The sequence below is a fragment of the Cololabis saira genome, chromosome 13, assembly GCF_033807715.1.
Source record: "Cololabis saira isolate AMF1-May2022 chromosome 13, fColSai1.1, whole genome shotgun sequence".
NCBI lineage: Eukaryota > Metazoa > Chordata > Actinopteri > Beloniformes > Belonidae > Cololabis > Cololabis saira.
Genome location: NC_084599.1, coordinates 36,601,432 through 36,620,205, shown reverse-complemented (window position 1 = coordinate 36,620,205; position 18,774 = coordinate 36,601,432). Strand labels below are relative to the sequence as shown.

The window sequence follows — 18,774 nt, the reverse complement described above, 5'->3', positions numbered from 1 at the left end:
AGTACTGAGTAACTGATGAGTAACGTCTGATTTCTTTCTTTAACACAACCATTCAAACAGAAAAAAAGTACAAAAATAATCATCTTCGGGCAAATTCAATCAATAAAATAAATTAAAAATTAATAAAAAATAGCTTGAATTAAAATAATCTTAAAGTAAATTCAAGTACTTTAATAAATAATAAAATAAATAAAATAACAGAATAAAAAAATAAATTAAGCACAAGTAGCACAAAATTTCAAGCCTTTGTACTTTTCTTTTTTAACCAGGTAGAACTAGAACAAGCCCATGAACTCATAGAAACTCTGTGTGTGTTTGAGTCTGTGTATATGTGAGAAAACACGCAAAAACAAACATTTTTCCCAAAGAATCACCCAGTGATGTCATGAGATTGACGCGTACGTGGATAAAAGGGATAAAAGAAAAGTAAAGAGCTCAACGTAGCCTAATGTAGCGGAGTAAGAGGAACAGTTTCTTCTTCACAAATCTACTCAAGTAAAAGTAAAATGTATAGTGATTCAAAACTACTCCTAAAAGTACAACATTTCCCAAAACTTACTCAAGTAAATGTAATGGAGTAAATGTAACTCGTTACTACCCACCTCTGAACGTAACGTTATACTGAAATAAAAAACAATGCTCCACTACTTGCATCAAAGCTCAATGGAGACCATGTGGTGAACCTCAAAGTTTAAGCACCTTAAACTTTAAACATAATCGTATCAGTTGGTGTGCACCTCTTGAAAATACTGGTTGGCAAAGGCTCAACATCATTCTCAGATATTCTGGCAAGAGACTCAAAAAGAGTAGAATGATGGTCCTGTATTATGCGTTCTCTGACTTTCAAGGATCATTGACTTAAACTGTAATATATCAAGGCTTCGGGCCATTTAGCTGTCATTTTAAAAGGCATATAATTGATTAAGGAGTAAATAGAAGTTTTAAAAAGTGCAGGCATACAATGAATTCCAGTGACTTTTTTTCTTTTAGTGTCCTGCTCTTCCCTCAAGCATTAATTGTATCTCCAGATGAGTCCTCAAAACCCAGACCCTGATCGACCCAGACTACGCATCCACCCTTATGTGATATAAGCAGAGGTGTCAAGTAACGAAGTACAAGTTCTTCGTTACTGTACTTAAGTACATTTTTTAGGTATCTATACTTTACTCCATTACTTATTTTTCTTCCTACTTCTTACTTCTACTTATTACATTTTCACACAAGTATCTGTACTTTCTATTCCTTACATTTCTAAAACAAGCGTTACTCGTTACTCTTGGCTTCGGTTTAATAATGTTTATAATTTATAAACATTAAAACATTAAAACCGGCCCCGAATTTCCTGCGCTGTCCTGCGGATGTGACGTCAAATGACGCTGCATGCGCGTTCTCCCCGTTCTCACGGGTTTTGAATACAATAAAATTTGAGAAAGAACATGCTCCTTGAGTGACTTTGTCTTTGACAGTAATGGGTTAATGATTGTGTTGTATCTTGGGCCACTTGTAGAACCAATCAGTGTTTAAATTGAGCTTTCAATTCATATAGTGGCATCTGGCTGTTTTTTTTTTTCAAAAGTTACTTTATACTTTTATACTTTAAGTAGTTTTTGGAGCGCATACTTTTTACTTTTACTTGAGTAAAGAGGTCAAGTTGAATTTTTACCAGAGTATTTTTAAACTGCAGTATCTATACTTCTACTTAAGTAACAAATGTGTGTACTTTTGACACCATTGGATATAAGCCCCCTTAAGATACAATATAAAAGGGTCCCGCAGTTGTCTTTGTTGCACATATTTGGCAGTAAGGCGAGTGATTGGTTTGGGAAGGTACCGATAACACCTGAGAGAGGGAACGTGGAGGGAGAGGAGGCCAAACGCGCAGAAGTAGGCCTGTGTTGAAAAAATCGATTTCCCAATTCTAAATCGATTCTCATATTAATTTCTAAAAATCGATTCATATGTCTAAAGATCGTTTTTTTTTTTTTTTTTTTGGGGGGGGGGTTATTTTCTTTTATTTATTCCATCATTACATTACATTTTTTTGTTTATCCTCAAAAAATGAATGTTTTGTTGGACACGAGAATAACTGGTGCCATGTTTTTGCCTTTAAATATGTTTAAAGGTATGAAAACATTAAAGTGTTAGGTTATAATTGCATAAATTGTCTATATTTCATTACTTTATATACTGTCTTGGGGTTACATTTGCAAAAAATGCTAAAAACCAAATTCTCAAAAATTAAAAACCAAAATAGACCGAAAATGGAACAAATAAAAACGGAATGTGGGAAAAAATAAAACCGATTTCATCCGTCTCTGTTTCCTCCCTGGATCTGTTTGGTAATTCTGACCCACATGATGTTTCTGAAAGCAGTTCTATCAGCATTCTGGGAGCTGATTGGGCCTTACAGCATCATTAGCTGCCAATACTTGCTGCTGAATCTCAATATAATACTAGTAGTAATATTTTGCATAACTACAGTCATATAATTCATGCAACAGCTCAAAAAACAGTTTTAATAAGACTAACCCAAATCAATATTGGAATCGAAACGAATCGGATCGAATCCAATCTTGATAATCGATTCTGAATCTCGGAATCGAATCGATTCTTGACATTTGAATCGATCCCCAGCCCTACTCAGAAGGTTTCAGGTGTCGCAATTACAGTAAAACAACACTATTGAGGTGCTTCATCTATATAAATAGGGATAAAAATGACATAATATGGGACCTTTAAAATATGCGCTCCTCCTTTTTGAGTCTGAAAAAGGATTCTTTTGACTTCCAGAGTCCGACTGCTGCTACGTTCAGCTAATTTGGTGTTTGATGTGGAGGTAATAGAGAAGTCTTGTGCGGCTGTCTGTAGTGTAATCTATAAGCTGACACGCTTGATGGAGTGTGGCATTCACACGTCCCCAACTCGGCTGGGAGAAGCGCCTGCTGACAGATGGATGAGGGGGGTGGGGGGGTCCTGGTGGGTGAAATCTAAATTTGTTTGCTTGGGCAGATAATGAGCTCAGAGGGGTGGATTATTGCAGGATATGTTTCTCAACCATTTGAAAGGACAGATATTACCGCTCCTGAATGTACAATACATAAATATGGATCTATTACAAGTTATAAATGTGGCATTGATCACTGTAAAAAAGCTTTAAATGTATTACAAGGTTTATATTTGTTGGAAAAAGCCCCCTACTGCACTTTTCATTTTAAAAAGAAATCCATATCAAGCATTAGAGAATTAATGGTTGATTATTTGGAGTCTGTTTTTCCATCAGTGGAATAGCTTGAAGGTTTTTAATTTCTTTACTTTACTTGTAATACTGGAGTCTTGGTGTAAACCCCCATCACCTACCTGAACTGGAGCAATATTTACACCTAGGGCTGGGCGATATATCGAGATTTTAATATATATCGATATATTTTCAAATGCGATATGGTACGAGACAATATTGTTTATATTGATTATTAAAAAAAAAAAAAATATATATATATTTTTTTTTTCTTATGATTTTGATATAGCTTATTTTGTGACAAATTGACTTGAATTTTTTATTTGAGATTTGCACAAATGTTTTGTTATTTGCACAACTTTCAACCTCAGTGGAAAAGTCTGCCTGTTACTGTTTACATTGTATTAATTGCACAGTGTATTTTAATGTAATTGTTATGCAGGAAAGGAATTTGTTTTATTTTATTCAAGAAGCATTTTTATTCTATATATGCAGGCAGTTTATTTCTATTTCATTTGTTTTATACATTTTGATATTGTGCAGACCTCTGTTAATAAAGGTACCTGTGTGACATTTGGCACGTGGCTTTGTATTAAAACTGAAGCTAACAGAGATGCTATGCTATAATGCTTTGGGGGAAACCCCAATTATGGCACAGAAGAAATATCGATATATATCGAGTATCGCCATTCAGCTAGAAAATATCAAGATATTACTTTTGGTCCATATCGCCCAGCCCTATTTACACCCATTATTTCCAATTATTGCTCTGAATAATCAATGCATGGCTGACTGACGGGGTCTTTTAGGCAACCAGCAGGGGATGCTTGAGGTTGTATGTACGAATCCAAAGACTGAACGGTACCTTGAGCAAATGAAACAGATCATCACCGATAGAGCATGAAGCTCAGGTGACCTTTCTAAGGGAATAAAAAGGTTAGAAATGAAAGACTTGAGGCTTTTTACGGAGTGGGAAATGAAGACGTGTCTAAACTTTGTCCTGGATGCCTGGTGCCTGTAAAGCCTCAAGATCCAACCAACCTTATCAGCTGCAAATCTACATGGATTTGCATACAAATGAAAGCTGGCTCACCACTGACCTACTTGGGTCCAGACTGGATGTTAAACCTTCCTGACAAGTTCTCCCAGAGCGCTGACCAAACATACTCTACTTTTGCAGCGCTAGGAAAACAAATAAAAGTTAGACTGATTTTAATGACTAAACCAAACTTTCCTGTGTTGTTCATGTTTGTGTTGAGAGAACATCCTTTATAAATCCTTTCATCTCTGGAGAGGGATTTATTTTCAAATGCAAACGTTCAATGACTTGTTTAAGCCTGGTTTCAACGCAGTGCACTCAGATAAGAGAGGTGCAAACATGCAGGTTAAACGTCATGGGTCCTGCTCAAAGAAGACATCCCTCTGATGAAAGTTAGGTTATAGACTAGGGATGGGCGATATTTTACCGTTCACGATATACCATCAAAAAAATTCCCCACCATAAGAATTTGTCATCTCACGGTAAAAAACGATAAATTCCCGTTGATGACGTTTTTGTGTAAAGCTGATTTATGGAAGGAAGGAAGGAAGGAAGGAAGGAAGGAAGGAAGGAAGGAAGGAAGGAAGGAAGGAAGGAAGGAAGGAAGGAAGGAAGGAAGGAAGGAAGGAAGGAAGGAAGGAAGGAAGGAAGGAAGGAAGAAATGAACCTGAAAGAAAGAAAGAAAAGAAATGAGCCTGAAAGAAAGAAAGAAAGAAAGAAAGAAGGAAGGAAAGAAAGAAAGAAAAGAAATGAGCTTGAAAGAAAGAAAGAAAGAAAGAAAGAAAGAAAGAAAGAAGGAAGGAAAGAAAGAAAAGAAATGAGCTAGAAAGAAAGAAAGAAAGAAAGAAAGAAAGAAAAGAAATGAGCCTCAAAGAAAGAAAGAAAGAAAGAAAGAAAGAAAGAAAGAAGGAAAGAAAGAAAAGAAATGAGCTAGAAAGAAAGAAAGAAAGAAATAAGACTGAAAGAAAGAAAGAAAGAAAGAAAGAAAGCAAAGAAATGAGCCTGAAAGAAAGAAAGAAAGAAAGAAATAAGACTGAAAGAAAGAAAGAAAGAAAGAAAGAAAGAAAGAAAGAAAGAAAGAAAGAAAGAAAGAAAGAAAGAAAGAAAGAAATGAGCTTGAAAGAAAGAAAGAAAGAAAGAAATAAGACTGAAAGAAAGAAAGAAAGAAAGAAAGAAATAAATGAGCTTGAAAGAAAGAAAGAAAGAAAAGAAATGAGCTTGAAAGAAAGAAAGAAAGAAAGAAAGCAAAGAAATGAGCTTGAAAGAAAGAAAGAAAGAAAGAAAGAAAGAAAGAAAGAAAGAAATAAGACTGAAAGAAAGAAAGAAAGAAAGAAAGCAAAGAAAGAAAGAAAGAAATAAGACTGAAAGAAAGAAAGAAAGAAAGCAAAGAAAGAAAGAAAGAAATAAGACTGAAAGAAAGAAAGAAAGAAAGAAAGCAAAGAAATGAGCCTGAAAGAAAGAAAGAAAGAAAGAAAGAAAGAAAGAAAGAAAGAAAGAAAGAAAGAAAGAAAGAAAGAAAGAAAGAAAGAAAGAAAGAAAGAAAGAAAGAAAGAAAGAAGGAAAGAAAGAAAGAACATTTTTTAGTCCATACCGCCCATCCCTATTGTAGACGCTTGTCTACTACAGCAGGAGGGATTGGTCCTAAGTTTTCCCTATTTTATGATGTGTTATTGTTCAGGAGAGTTTGTGAAAACCATATGCAGCGAGCCTCCAGAAACACTGGCGCTACTGAGATCTGACCGCCCTGCAGAAGTCTTTCAGATAAATAAAAAAGGTCCTAAATTACACCGTTTGCATGTGTTACTTCCAGGTTTCGTTCGTGCCGCTGACCAGGTGATGGGAATCATTCAGCAGGTATTAAGTAAATCTGAGCAGAAAAGAAAAGGTATAAACTTGAGAGTGACCGGCCAGTCACAGCTGATTAAATCTATAAATTAATACATTTGCCCCGAGGCTGAGTGATCAGTGTATCTCTTAAATTGAAATGATGGACGTTCATAGATACGACATGTTCCTACGTGATTGAGTCAGGGAGAGAGATATGGGTCAATGACGAATAAGGATTTCAACAGGTCAATTTTAAAATAATAAAAAAAAGAATATCTATTTGCAGTAGTTCAAACATTAAGAATGTTGTGTATACATGAATTAATATAAACATTTTAAATTGAGTTTTTTCGTCGAGATGAATTGGCACTAGCCTTAAAAAAAAGTCATGTGGTGCAACCATGATTCATATTAAAATAAATTAATTTTCCAACATCTTGACATCTTTTGTTTTACAAGTTTTCAGTATTATACAAAAATGGTTGTTTTTTTTAATGGTCATAAAATGGACATCATCAGTCAAACTTTGTTTTTATATTATGATGGAAATATAAATACAAATGTGCTGCAATCTTACACACTACAAGACAGTTCGGAAATCATGCCAGATAGGGCAGAAGATTGATTTAAAAACATTTAGAGTGATTTCAAAAAAATTTTCAAAACAAGAGTCATGTTCGGACGGTTGCACCACATGACACTATGATGCTTAAAACAACAACAAAATCCCAAATAACTAGTATTTTTTGTAAAATTCAGGTGAGTCCATATGTGGGACAGATAGGTCATATATATGGTATTTTCTTATCCATTTAAACCTTTTTTGAATTGAAAAGAAATCTGTTTTTCAGAAAATATAGGCGTCACGTCATTGACCCATATATCATCTGGTGATACGCACACTTCTTCCGTATTTTTCTTAGGTTTGATCAATAAGTACCCCGATAGCAAAGTATGAGTGAATCAACGTTGAAAGACAAACAGAATATGTTGATTCACATTGATTACATGTTAGCATTAGAATTGGATGATTGATTGATTGTTGGTCCATCAATCGTCGACCTTAACCAAAAATCAACCTTTTTGACCATAATTCAACATTGATTTAACACCTTTTGCTATCTGGGTAATGATACTGTGTCATATGTCACGCGCTGTTCTTCATCTGAGGTTGTATTTACGTATTTTTAAGACCTGGTACAGACCACGTACTTTAATGATGTCTGGATATGTAAAACTTCACAAACAAAATAAGGCCTATAATAACTTTCAAATGGCTTTAACTGTAAATAGCTCCAACCAAGTGCCCAGGCGCCCCGATACCAAGACCTTTAAGTCCAGTGTGACTGAGTTAGTCCCTCCTTGGACTACAGTTATAGGCGGTACTGGAGTTGAGGGGGGATGAGGGGGGGCGGCATCCCCCCTGAAATAAAAACAGTCAAAATCATCCCCCCTGTAAAACTGCCATCCCCCCTTTCCATCCCTTATGTCATTTCATCAATGAATGTGATTTTACTGCTATTTCAACATTTAGAGTCATCACCAGAAAAATAACACCAGAAAAATAACTTATTTGACAATTTTCACCTGTTTCAAGTAAATTTTCACTTGAAATAAGTAGAAAGATCTGCCAGTGGGACAAGATTCATCTTCTTATTACAAGCAAAAAAATCTTGTTCCACTGGCAGATTTTTCTACTTATTTTAAGTGAAAATCTACTTGAAACAGGTGAAAATTGTTGTTTTTTCCAGTGATGAGTCTTGTTTTAAGTGTAATGAGATTCTTTTTACTAAGATGAGACATTTTAACTAGAAATAAGACAAATATTCTTGTTAAGATTTTGAGTTTTTGCAGTGATCCATTTTACTTATCCTGTGAAGGACAGAGTCATATTGATAAGTTCAGAAAACTGTTTTTTATTGTAGTGTTTTGATGTATTTGATGTAAGCCCAGTGGATATTTAAAGCTTACAGAAGGCTGCATTTAACTGCTGCTATGTCATTCCTGCAGTATTTCTGCAGGTGTTTTGGTCACTGCTATTATTTGTAATATATTATATTATTTGTAATCAGCACAAATTATCTGTCCCCATATGATAAAATCCACCATCCCCCCTGATATTTTTTTTACAACTCGAGTACTGAGGTCAGAGTCATGCGACCAAAAACATTTAACAACACATTAAAATGCTGACCCTGAGAACCAAGAACAAAGTGTAATTAATCCCAGACGCTGACAAACGCCACCGTTACGGCAAACACATCAACATTCTCTTCATCTGTGGTCAAAACTTTTTGGTTGGATGCAATAAAATCAAAGCAGTATGGTACGTCTTTACAAAAACACATAAAAGCTGCATTTGGTGACTTTATTTATTTTTCTTTAAGAAACTTCCTACCTACATAAGTTCCAAATCATACTTAGAAAACTGGAAGAAAAGATCAATGCTGTCCACTGAGTGGTCGTGTAGATGTCTCGCTGCTTATGTGTAGGAAGGTTCCTGTCGACGGTCCAGTAAATACTGCCAGACATATATCATAGAGCCAAATTTAACTGCCAAGCAAATTGCTGCTGAACCTTGCCAGACCCCAAAAAAAGGGGGGGCTTTCCTGGGATAGTCAGGCTATATCATCAGCTGGAAACATGTTTAAAACTTTTAAATGCAGCTTCAAATAATACTAATTAATTTTTTTCTTCCATCAAATGAAGAAGGTTTGGTAACATCCAGTATGATTCAAGCATCTTTAAACATCTCTCAGTGTCACATCGTGGGCTCACCTTGCAGATTTTGTACAGGGAGTCCTGCCCATCTCCATCAGAGTCCTTGAAGTAGTCATGTGCGGGAAAAGTGCGGTGAATGTCACGAGTGATGACACCTTCCTGGGCCGAATCCTGAAACATACAGGGATAAGACATTTGAACAAATGTGTAAAAAAAAAAAATCAGTTAAATCTTGGTACTTTTACTGGAGCTGATATGAGTTCAGCAATACAGATTCAAATGTGTTGACAAAAAAAGGAAAGGGTTTTCAAGTGGAAATGTGTGAAATTGCCATTTTGTTCATATGAACATACCATTTTGGTCTCTAAAATATACATATAGAGCTCAAAAGACAAGAACTTATGGTGCAAAAGTGGCATCGGACAATGTCATTCACAGCTACAAGACAAGCAACACATCGTTACTGTTTCCATCAGCGACACTCTTTAAGTTCCACACGTATATATATATATATATATATATATATATATATATATATATATATATATATATATATATATATTAGAGGTGGGTGCAATTCATCGATGTGTCGATGCATCGCGATGCGTCACGTGACGATTTGTAATCGATTATGGTCCAGTTAAAAAAAAAAAAAAAAAAAAAAAAAAATTTTTTTTTAAGTTATCCTATCCAGATTCCAGACTGAATAAGCTGCGGAATCATTTCATTTTCAAGAATGCACATTTCTTATTATTCACTTGAAATATGGCAGATATGTTTACACTAAATAAATTTGATGGAAGTACATATCTTGTTTACTTGAATTAATGAACTCATTAAATCCAGGGCTTGACCGTTTTCAGTGTTTTCCGCCAATAGAGGGCGCTCTCATGCAAGTGCAGCTTTCCCTGGTCAAAGTTAAGTAAGTCAAAGAGCAAATGTTTACATAGTCATAAAATACATTATTTTGTGTCTTTGAAAAATACATGTCAAATGTTCAAACAACCTTGTTATTTACTTAATGAGTGTTGTTAGAGGAACTGAGTTCATTGATTGGCTATTTATTTACAAATGTAGCCACAGATGAAGACAAAATCAATCTTGTATGGAAAAAAGCATTAAAAATCACAATAATTGAAGAATCGTGGCACCAATAATCGAATCGAAAATCGTTATAATCGAAGAATCGAAGAATCGAAGCTCCAATAATCGAAATCGAATCGAATCGTGAGGTACCCTTGTTTGCACACCCCTAATATATATATATATATATATATATATATATATATATATATATATACATACACATACACATACACATACACACACACACACACACACACACACACACACACACACACACACACACACACACACACACACACACTCTCATAAGCACACTGTGTAACTCTGAGCTTGACTGGCCTCGGTGTGTGTTGTTCTGTATCAGACAAAGACCTGGAGGGTTTAAAAGTCTGTGAAAGTCGGTGAAAAACTAATAATCTTTCCTGTTTCTTTCCTCTTCTTGCTTCCTGAGAAACACCGGAGGGAAATTAGGTTCAACCGTCCTAAAGAGGGGAGGACGTCTACGCATCTGTGCAAAACTCTGACCGTGTTAAAAGTCAGGAGCTCATACAAGCCCCATAAGAGAAAGGTCAGGCAAAGCTCCTGTAGCTGCTACTGAAATACTTCTGTCACCGGATTATGTAACCTGAGCAATGAGGAAGCAGCGGAGTTTAAGGGTGCTTTCACACCTGTGCCGTTTGGAGCATTTGTTCCGAAACAGGGAGCGTTTCCCCGTAAAGATCGGTTGGTTTGGTATATGTGAACACAGCAGTCGCGCTCGGATGCGGGACAAAACAAGCGAGCCGAGATCTCCTAGGAGAGGTGGTCTCGGCTCGATTCCATTCTAGACCTGGAGCGGTGCGTTTTTTTTATTTGGAGTGAGAACATAATCGACACAGCAACCGACACAACTCACTCATAAGCTGCTTTCACATTGAGCACGGTTTGCGCCGCGCCCACCACCGGGTAGGGCGCAGAGTCGGCGCAGAGTCTCCACCACCTTCTCTCCTATCGGACACAACTTTCTCTCTTCTCCCTTTTCTTTTATTGGACCCGCCGAGATGTCGTCACAGCGCGACACGGTGCAATTAAAAAATGTTCAATTCGGGCAAGCAGGTGCGGCGCAAACGCCACGGCAGGTGCCCTCTCGCACGGTGCCGAGCCCGGCGGCAGAGCGGTCCGCTCTTGCGCCGCGGTAGCACATACACAATGAATTGGATCGGCGGCGGCGGTCTGCCCTTTGCACCCTCTATGTGAAAGGGGCAGAGGTGGGTAGTAACGAGTTACATTTACTCCGTTACATTAACTTGAGTAAATTTTGGTAGTTTAGTAGTTTTGAATCACTATACTTTTTACTTGAGTCGATTTGTGAAGAAGAAACTGTTACTCTTACTCCGCTACATTAGGCTACGTTGAGCTGTTACTTTTCTTTTATCCCCTTCGCGTATGCGTCAATCTCATGACATCACTGAGTGATTCTTTGGGAAACATGTTTGTTTTTGCATGTTTTGTCACATTTACACAGACTCAAACACACACAAAGTTTCTATGATTTCATGGGCTTGTTCTAGTTCTGCCTGGTTAAAAAAGAAAAGTACAAAGGCTTGAAATGTTGTGCTACTTGTGCTTAAGTTATTTTTTTATTCTGTTATTTTATTAAAGTACTTGAATTTACTTTAAGCTTATTTTTATTTAAGCTATTTTTTATTTTTTATTAATTTTAATTTATTTTATTATTTTATTGATTTAATTTTCCTGAAGATGATTATTTGGTTCTTTTGTCTGTTTGAATGGTTGTGTAAAAAAAATAAATCAGACGTTACTCAACAGTTACTCAGTACTTGAGTAGTTTTTTTCACCAAGTACTTTTTTACTTTTACTCAAGTAATTATTTGGATGACTACTTTTTACTTCTACTTGAGTCATATTATTCTGAAGTAACAGTACTTTTACTTGAGTACAATGTTTGTCTACTCTACCCACCACTGGAAAGGGGTTATAACCATTGTTGTTTTTCCCGGGGTACGGAAAAGGAAACTCCTTCCGTGTTCATTTCTGATCAATGAGAGAACAGTTGGTTCGTGCATGGCATTTGTTAACAGCTTTGAACCGCTACAGACGGTTGCCTTGTGAACACAAACGCCACAAACGAAAAACGAAACAACTGTATCGATTTAGCCCCTGAATCGGAACAAAACAAACGGGCCCCAGGTCTAAAAGCACCCTAAGATTCAACCACCTCAATGTAATCCGGCTGTCAAAATTAAGATGGCTCCAAAAAAATACTCTACGACGCTCTAATTTTATCAAATAAAAGGGTTAAAGTGCTTCAGACATATATCTGCCACACATATACACACAAGACTATGATAAAAGCTGCCTCGACTGTGTGTAATGCTTTAATGAGATTTGTAGTGAAGAGGTGGTTTGTCATTCTGTGTGTTATGTTTCGGAAATGCATCTAACAGTTTTATTGCGCCTGTACTGTGACAAGAAATGAAATAAAATTAAATGAAAATAAAATAAATACTGCAGCTCTTTGGGTATGAGTGACGGGAGGATTTTGACTTTTCTTTTTCCATTTGTATTCTATTCACGGTTACTTCAAACTGGCAACAAAAAATATTTTCTAAAGGAGGAAAAAGAAGGAAATGACTTATCCTGCATCAGATTTCTTGTTTACTGTGTGGGAAAATTATTTGTCCATGACCGTCGGTCTCAAAATACAATAAACTTAATCTTACAAGTTAGGTTTACTTGACTTGTAAAAATCATTGTGGGCTGCAACGATTACTCTGCATAATCAATGAAAAGTCATTGATTACGGTGTATAAAACGGCATAAATGCCAAACAGTGAAATGATCAACTGCAGTGAGCCTCGGGACATGCTGACGGCGTTTACAGTCTGATGCCCGTGCACGAGGCTCGCTAGGAAGCAACAGTCAAAGGCTGGGGACAAAAAAATAAGGAACAAAAATAGGAAAAAAAAATAATCAACAGATTATGTTCTACCAAAGTAATCAAATTACTGCAGCCCTAAACCTTTCTGAGGCTAATTAAATTGAGACTGTATTGGCCTCCAGCAGGAGGGTCTCCCCTTATGATCCAGCTTTCTTCCCTTCTAAAGGGGAGTTTTTCTTGCCACTGTTTATGTTTATATAATAATTGCTCGGGGTCATGTTCTGGGTCTCTGGAAAGATCCTAGAGACAAGTTCAGTTGTAAAACAGGCTATACAAATAAAATTGAATTGAATTGAATTACATATTTTGCATAGATTTGCTGTTCCTTACTTTATTTTATGTACTGTACCAAAACCGTTTACAGAAATTAGTCACATCTTCATCTCCAGTAACTTGTGAGGTGAATGACATTAAACACCTAATTGCATGTTTTCCTGGGAAAGCTCAGACTCTTTGTGACGTTGCAGAATAACCTGTAAGCAGTACTCGAGTTGTAAAGAAAAATCAGGGGGGATAGTGGATTTTATCATATGGGGACATATAATTTGTGCCGATTACAAATAATATAATATATTACAAATAATAGCACTGACCAAAACACCTGCAGAAATACTGCAGGAATGACATAGCAGCAGTTAAATGCAGCCTTCTGTAAGCTTTAAATATCCACTGGGCTTACATCAAAAACATCAAAACACAACAATAAAAAACTGTTTTCTGAACTTATCAATATGACTCTGTCCTTCACAGGATAAGTAACATGGATCACTGCAAAAACTCAAAATAAGAATATTTGTCCTATTTCTAGTTAAAATGTCTCATTTTAGTAAAAAAATCAACAATTTTCACCTGTTTCAAGTAGATTTTCACTTAAAATAAGTAGAAAAATCTGCCAGTGGAACAAGATTTTTTTTGCTTGTAATGAGAAGATAAATCTTGTCCCACTGGCAGATTTTCCTACTTATTTCAAGTGAAAATTTACTTGTAACAGGTGAAAATTGTCAAATAAGTTATTTTTCTGGTGTTATTTTTCTGGTGATGACTCTAAATGTTGAAATAGCAGTAAAACCACATTCATTGATGAAATGACATTCAATTAAATTCAATTCAATTTTATTTATATAGCGTCTAATACAACAGAGTTGTCTCTAGACGCTTTCCAGAGACCCATACCCAGAACAGGACCCCCGAGCAGTTATTACATAAACAATGGCAGGTAAAAACTCCCCTAGTGGGAGAAAACATATAGGGGTGGAAAGGGGGGATGGCAGTTTTACAGGGGAGATGATTTGGACCGTTTTTATTTCAGGGGGGATGCCATCCCCCCTCATCCCCCCTCAACTCCAGTACTGCCTGTAAGTAGAAGCTGCTGCAGAGCGAACAGGTTACAGAACCCCCCCCCAGCCATCGACCCAACATCGAAACTTCCAATATCCAAATCCCAGGAACTGCCGACGGGACGCACCAGAACAAGGCCGATTCACAGCTGGCCCGACTAAGTCTCAGAGCCAGACACCAAATATCCCCACACCAAGGTTAATACCTGGCATGAAATGTATTTTTAGTGAATTATGATGCATGCCAGTGTTATCTCTCCTGTCCCAAAACAGTACAGAACTTAAGAGAGAACCTTGAACAGCCATCTCCTCCCCGAACGCGGCGGGCAGCTCGGAGAAGTTACATCACAATATCTCAAAGCACCGCACTTTACTCAGACCAATGACATCACTGTTGAAAAATAATCACCAACAAACAAAGAATGAAATAATTCAACAGTTATTCCATCTTTACTAACAAACACATTTACGGCGCCGTAATTACCATGGCAACATCAGCAAGGACCAGCAAGAATCTCGTTGACAGTGAAAGTTGTAAACACTTTGATTTAATAAGCCATGCATGTCTCTGCTAATTAAGAGCCTCATTACTCAAAGAAAAAAAAAGGGGAGAAAAGAAAAAAAAACAGGAGAGGACGTCCTCTATGCTGAATTATTCCCTTCTGTCTTTTATCCCTTCCTTCTCTTCAGTCTTCTCGTTCTCCTTGAATTCTTTAATCCCAGCTCATTTATTCAGTTTTCTTGCTTATCTTTTTTTTCCCCCACTTCCATATCCTTCCTCATTTTTTTTTACTTGGGGGTCATAATGTACCAATACCTCAACTGCTTCTTCCGTTTCCCGCTCATCCACTTTCCCTCTCCCTTTTCCACATCCAGGTGACCTTGTAAATGCTCGATTCATCTCCTCTCACTTTCAACGCCGAGCGTAAACAAGCAGAGATTCGGTGCAGGTTTGCATGACTTTAATTTTTTCCATTTCACTGATGTGCTTCACGTATTTCATGCACCCGTGAACTGTTCCCGCGACTGCGCCGCTCGCAGTGCTGGAGCTACAGACAAGGGCCCGGTTTCCCAGATCAGTTAAGTAGTTCTTAACAGCGAAAGACTTCTTTCAAACCATCTTAAGGAGCCTGTGAAAGAACTACTTAACTGTTAAGAACTACTTAACTGATCTGGGAAACCGGGCCAAGGTGCGTTTGAAGGACTTCTGCACCGATCTCATCACTGAATAGATCAAGCACATATCAAAATGACAATCTGAGTTTTTAGTTAATCCAGGCACCTTAGATTAAACATTTTCTGTGCTAATTGTCCACTGGAAAAGAACAGGGACTGGATAAGTTGCTTACTTGGATGTTGTGAGTGATGATGTGTGCAAGTGTGTGCAGAAGGTGGCAGCTCTTTCATCAGTGCGGAGATGATGAGGTGTTATGAAAGAACTGCAGCCTCATCAGCAGCGTCACTTCATCACAGTGGCCCAGTTCTGCTTCAGTGCTGTACATTACTGTACGCAACAAAACAAACTAAAACCGGGCTCAGTTTTATACCCCCACGTCCTAATGGCACACGTAAAGCCTGAAATAAGGCTCTATCGATTCCCTCATTATTTCCTGCACTGAAAGTGGTTCGTCTCAGATCAGTTAATGAGGACACACTCACTCAGTCCTCCCAGCGGTGCCTTTTCTAATGGCTGTCTTGCAATAGAAAGGTATAAACTTAACAAGCAGCAGGGTGACCGGGTCAGAGACGGTTGTATTACGTTAAAACAATCCCTGTAGGTTTAATGTGGGTGAATAGGAAAGCTTTGCAAAGGTGGTGTAAGCAATATCACAGAATCATAACAAGTATTGTCCCACATGTCTCTGCCTCGTGCCACCTCTGGGTGGAGAAAGCTAGATGTTTTAATAGTGTGGCACAGATTGAAACAGAATCTTCAACCTGCATATTTTTTCTTCGTCTGGTGAATAAAACAGAAGCGAGTTAAAGGCACAGAGAAGGGTGTTAGTGACTGAGGGGTAGCAGCGGGACGTAGAATGCATGGATTTTATTTTTTCCCTTCCTTAGCGTGTAGGGGTGTAACGATACACTAATCTCACGATACGGTACAATACACGATATTGAGGTCACGATAACGATACGATACGATATTATAGCAGTATTTTTTTAACAACCTTGAATAAGGAACATATGACTGGAAAAAATGTTTTTTTTATTTGAAAGACACAAAATACAAAACAATACTGTGCGTTTGCCCTATTGTTACAGTTTGTAATGCTTTATAACTGTTTAAGTTTTAAAGAGAAAGCCAGGCCAACCATTTTCCACAAACTGAACTAAAAGTAAATGTCAGGTTTGCATTATGATCTTCAGTTTCATACAAGTAAAAATATTTTACCACAAATTGAATAGTTTCTCACATGTTTGATTTTACTTTTTTCTTTACCAGAAATGTAACAACTAAAATTAAGTAAATAAATACATACAATTTTACATCATAAAAAAGATTGATTCATGCTCACCTTATAAGTGTAAGAGGAGATTTATTTTTGTTAAGGTTATTTTGGTAATTCAGGGTTCATTATTTTATAAATATATTCTTTATATTCTGATGTAAATCAGGGACTATAATGACACTACTCAGTTTATCTGTAGTGATTAGTCTGTTTTAGATTGGGCGGAGTGATACGCCACAGTACGGCACTAGGTGCTGTGTTGATGTTCTAAAATCCTACACTGTTGAGCGGACAGTAAAGTACTCTCGAACTCTGAAGAAGTTTTCCCCGACCCGAAAAAGGTTTAATTTAATAAGGTATGGCTTAACTCTACACCAGACTTAAAGGTTCAGAGCTCAAAACCCTAAAAGTCTGTGATCGGGACCGCAAAACAGAACTAATTTATTCTGAGCGGAGTAAGATTTTGGTCCACGGGTCGAGCCGCGGTCGGTACGCATGCTCGGATGCGCGTTTCTAGTCAACACAATAGATTAATATTAATAACATAATATCGCGATATACTTTGTCACCTCCACGACACGATTCGTGACGTTTTTGTATCGCGAAATTTCGTGGCACGATATATTGTTACACCCCTAATTGATTCTGAATCTTAAGAATCGGAATCGAATCAATTCTTGACATTTGAATCGATCCCCAGCCCTACTGTCAGTGTTATACCCCACGTGGCTTTAAAGTCACGGACTGAAAGTAAGAGCAAGGAGGGATGAGAGAGAAAGAGAAATTGAGGCAGCTACCACGGAGGAGGAGACAGATTGAGGGAGAACTTGAGGAAGTGGGAGATAAAGGAGAAGGGAATGAGACATGTAAACAGAGGGGATCAAGAGGCTTCCTCTAATTGTAGCCTGGGGGCTTGTTGTGCAGACAGTCCATTACTCAGCTCCCACCAACAGGTTACCTACTTAACATGTGCAGCTAAAAATACAAACTGCTGATGTGCAAAAGCTGCTCTACTCCTCCAACTGCATTTTATTTAACGCCGACTGGCTGGTGGAAGCTGCCACATGTTCAGAGAGTCTGGGGGGATTTCCTCAACCAAGAAGCTACAGAAACAAAAGAAATGTCGGTTTGAAGCCAAACCTAAGAATGTAGGTATAAAATAATACATTAGATTATACCTGAACTAAATGCACAATAGCTTCAACTGCTTCATTAGCATTTTAATCAATATCCTTTAGTGTCTGCTCATTTTGAAAATGTACTGTGCACCTTTCAGGACCCTGTGCAGCAATTTAGATAAAGAAAGCAGCACTTTGAGGATCCGTTTGTGAGAACGAAAGGTCTGACCAGGAGATCAGCACCACAGGAGACTAAACTCCCACCAGTTCTCTTCCCTCTGCAGACTTTGACTGCGTTTACATGCATCAATAACCCTTTTAAAACCAGAATATTGGAAATAACCCGAATTTGCACGGCCATGTAAACACCAATAACCCCTTTGAATAACCCAAATTTGCTCATATTCGGGTTTTTAAAAACCCGAATATGACCCCTGGGTTACTCCTTTTAAAATCCGAATATTCAAACAGAATACCCCGACTAATCACTTCATAAATGTAATGAAGGATATGAACATTTTGGCATTTGTAGACGGTAGAAAGTACCAGGATAGCGAGATTTACAAAAAGGTGAGCGAAAAGTTGTGCGAAACAGGATTTGTACGAAAGCACGACCAGATCAAGCTCAGCTGGAAGACGCTGAAAAAGGCGACTACAGGGCCGAGAAACAAAACGGTACCAGCAGGTCCGACCCATCTACCTCCCCCTGCTGCTGTTTTTGTTTCGGATTTGGATACAGGAAGAAGAAGCGGAAATGACGAGAATTGCGTCGTGACGTTCTCCTTTCGTTGCTGGTTTGATCCAGATATCCCAAATGATTACAATTACCGTGTATACAGGGATAAGCCTGTTTGCTCACGCATGTAAACAGATTATTCCGAATGTTTCAGTAACCGGAATATTGACCTTAACCCGAATTTTGACTGCATGTAAACGTAGTCTTTGACTTCCCGTACACGTCAGAGTCCTGAAATACTCTAATGTGTTCATAGGGCTGGGGATCGATTCAAATGTCAA

General features: G+C 37.5%; 1 protein-coding gene across 1 annotated transcript in view; it reads right to left on the bottom strand.

The window, feature by feature from the left end:
* rabgap1l (RAB GTPase activating protein 1-like) overlaps positions 1-18,774 on the bottom strand; it is a 166,429-nt gene that overhangs the window by 51,243 nt on the left and 96,412 nt on the right. The window contains exon 14 of the mRNA XM_061738822.1: positions 8,880-8,993. Within this exon, the coding sequence (XP_061594806.1) occupies positions 8,880-8,993 (114 nt within the window). The remainder of the gene's footprint in view (positions 1-8,879; positions 8,994-18,774) is intronic.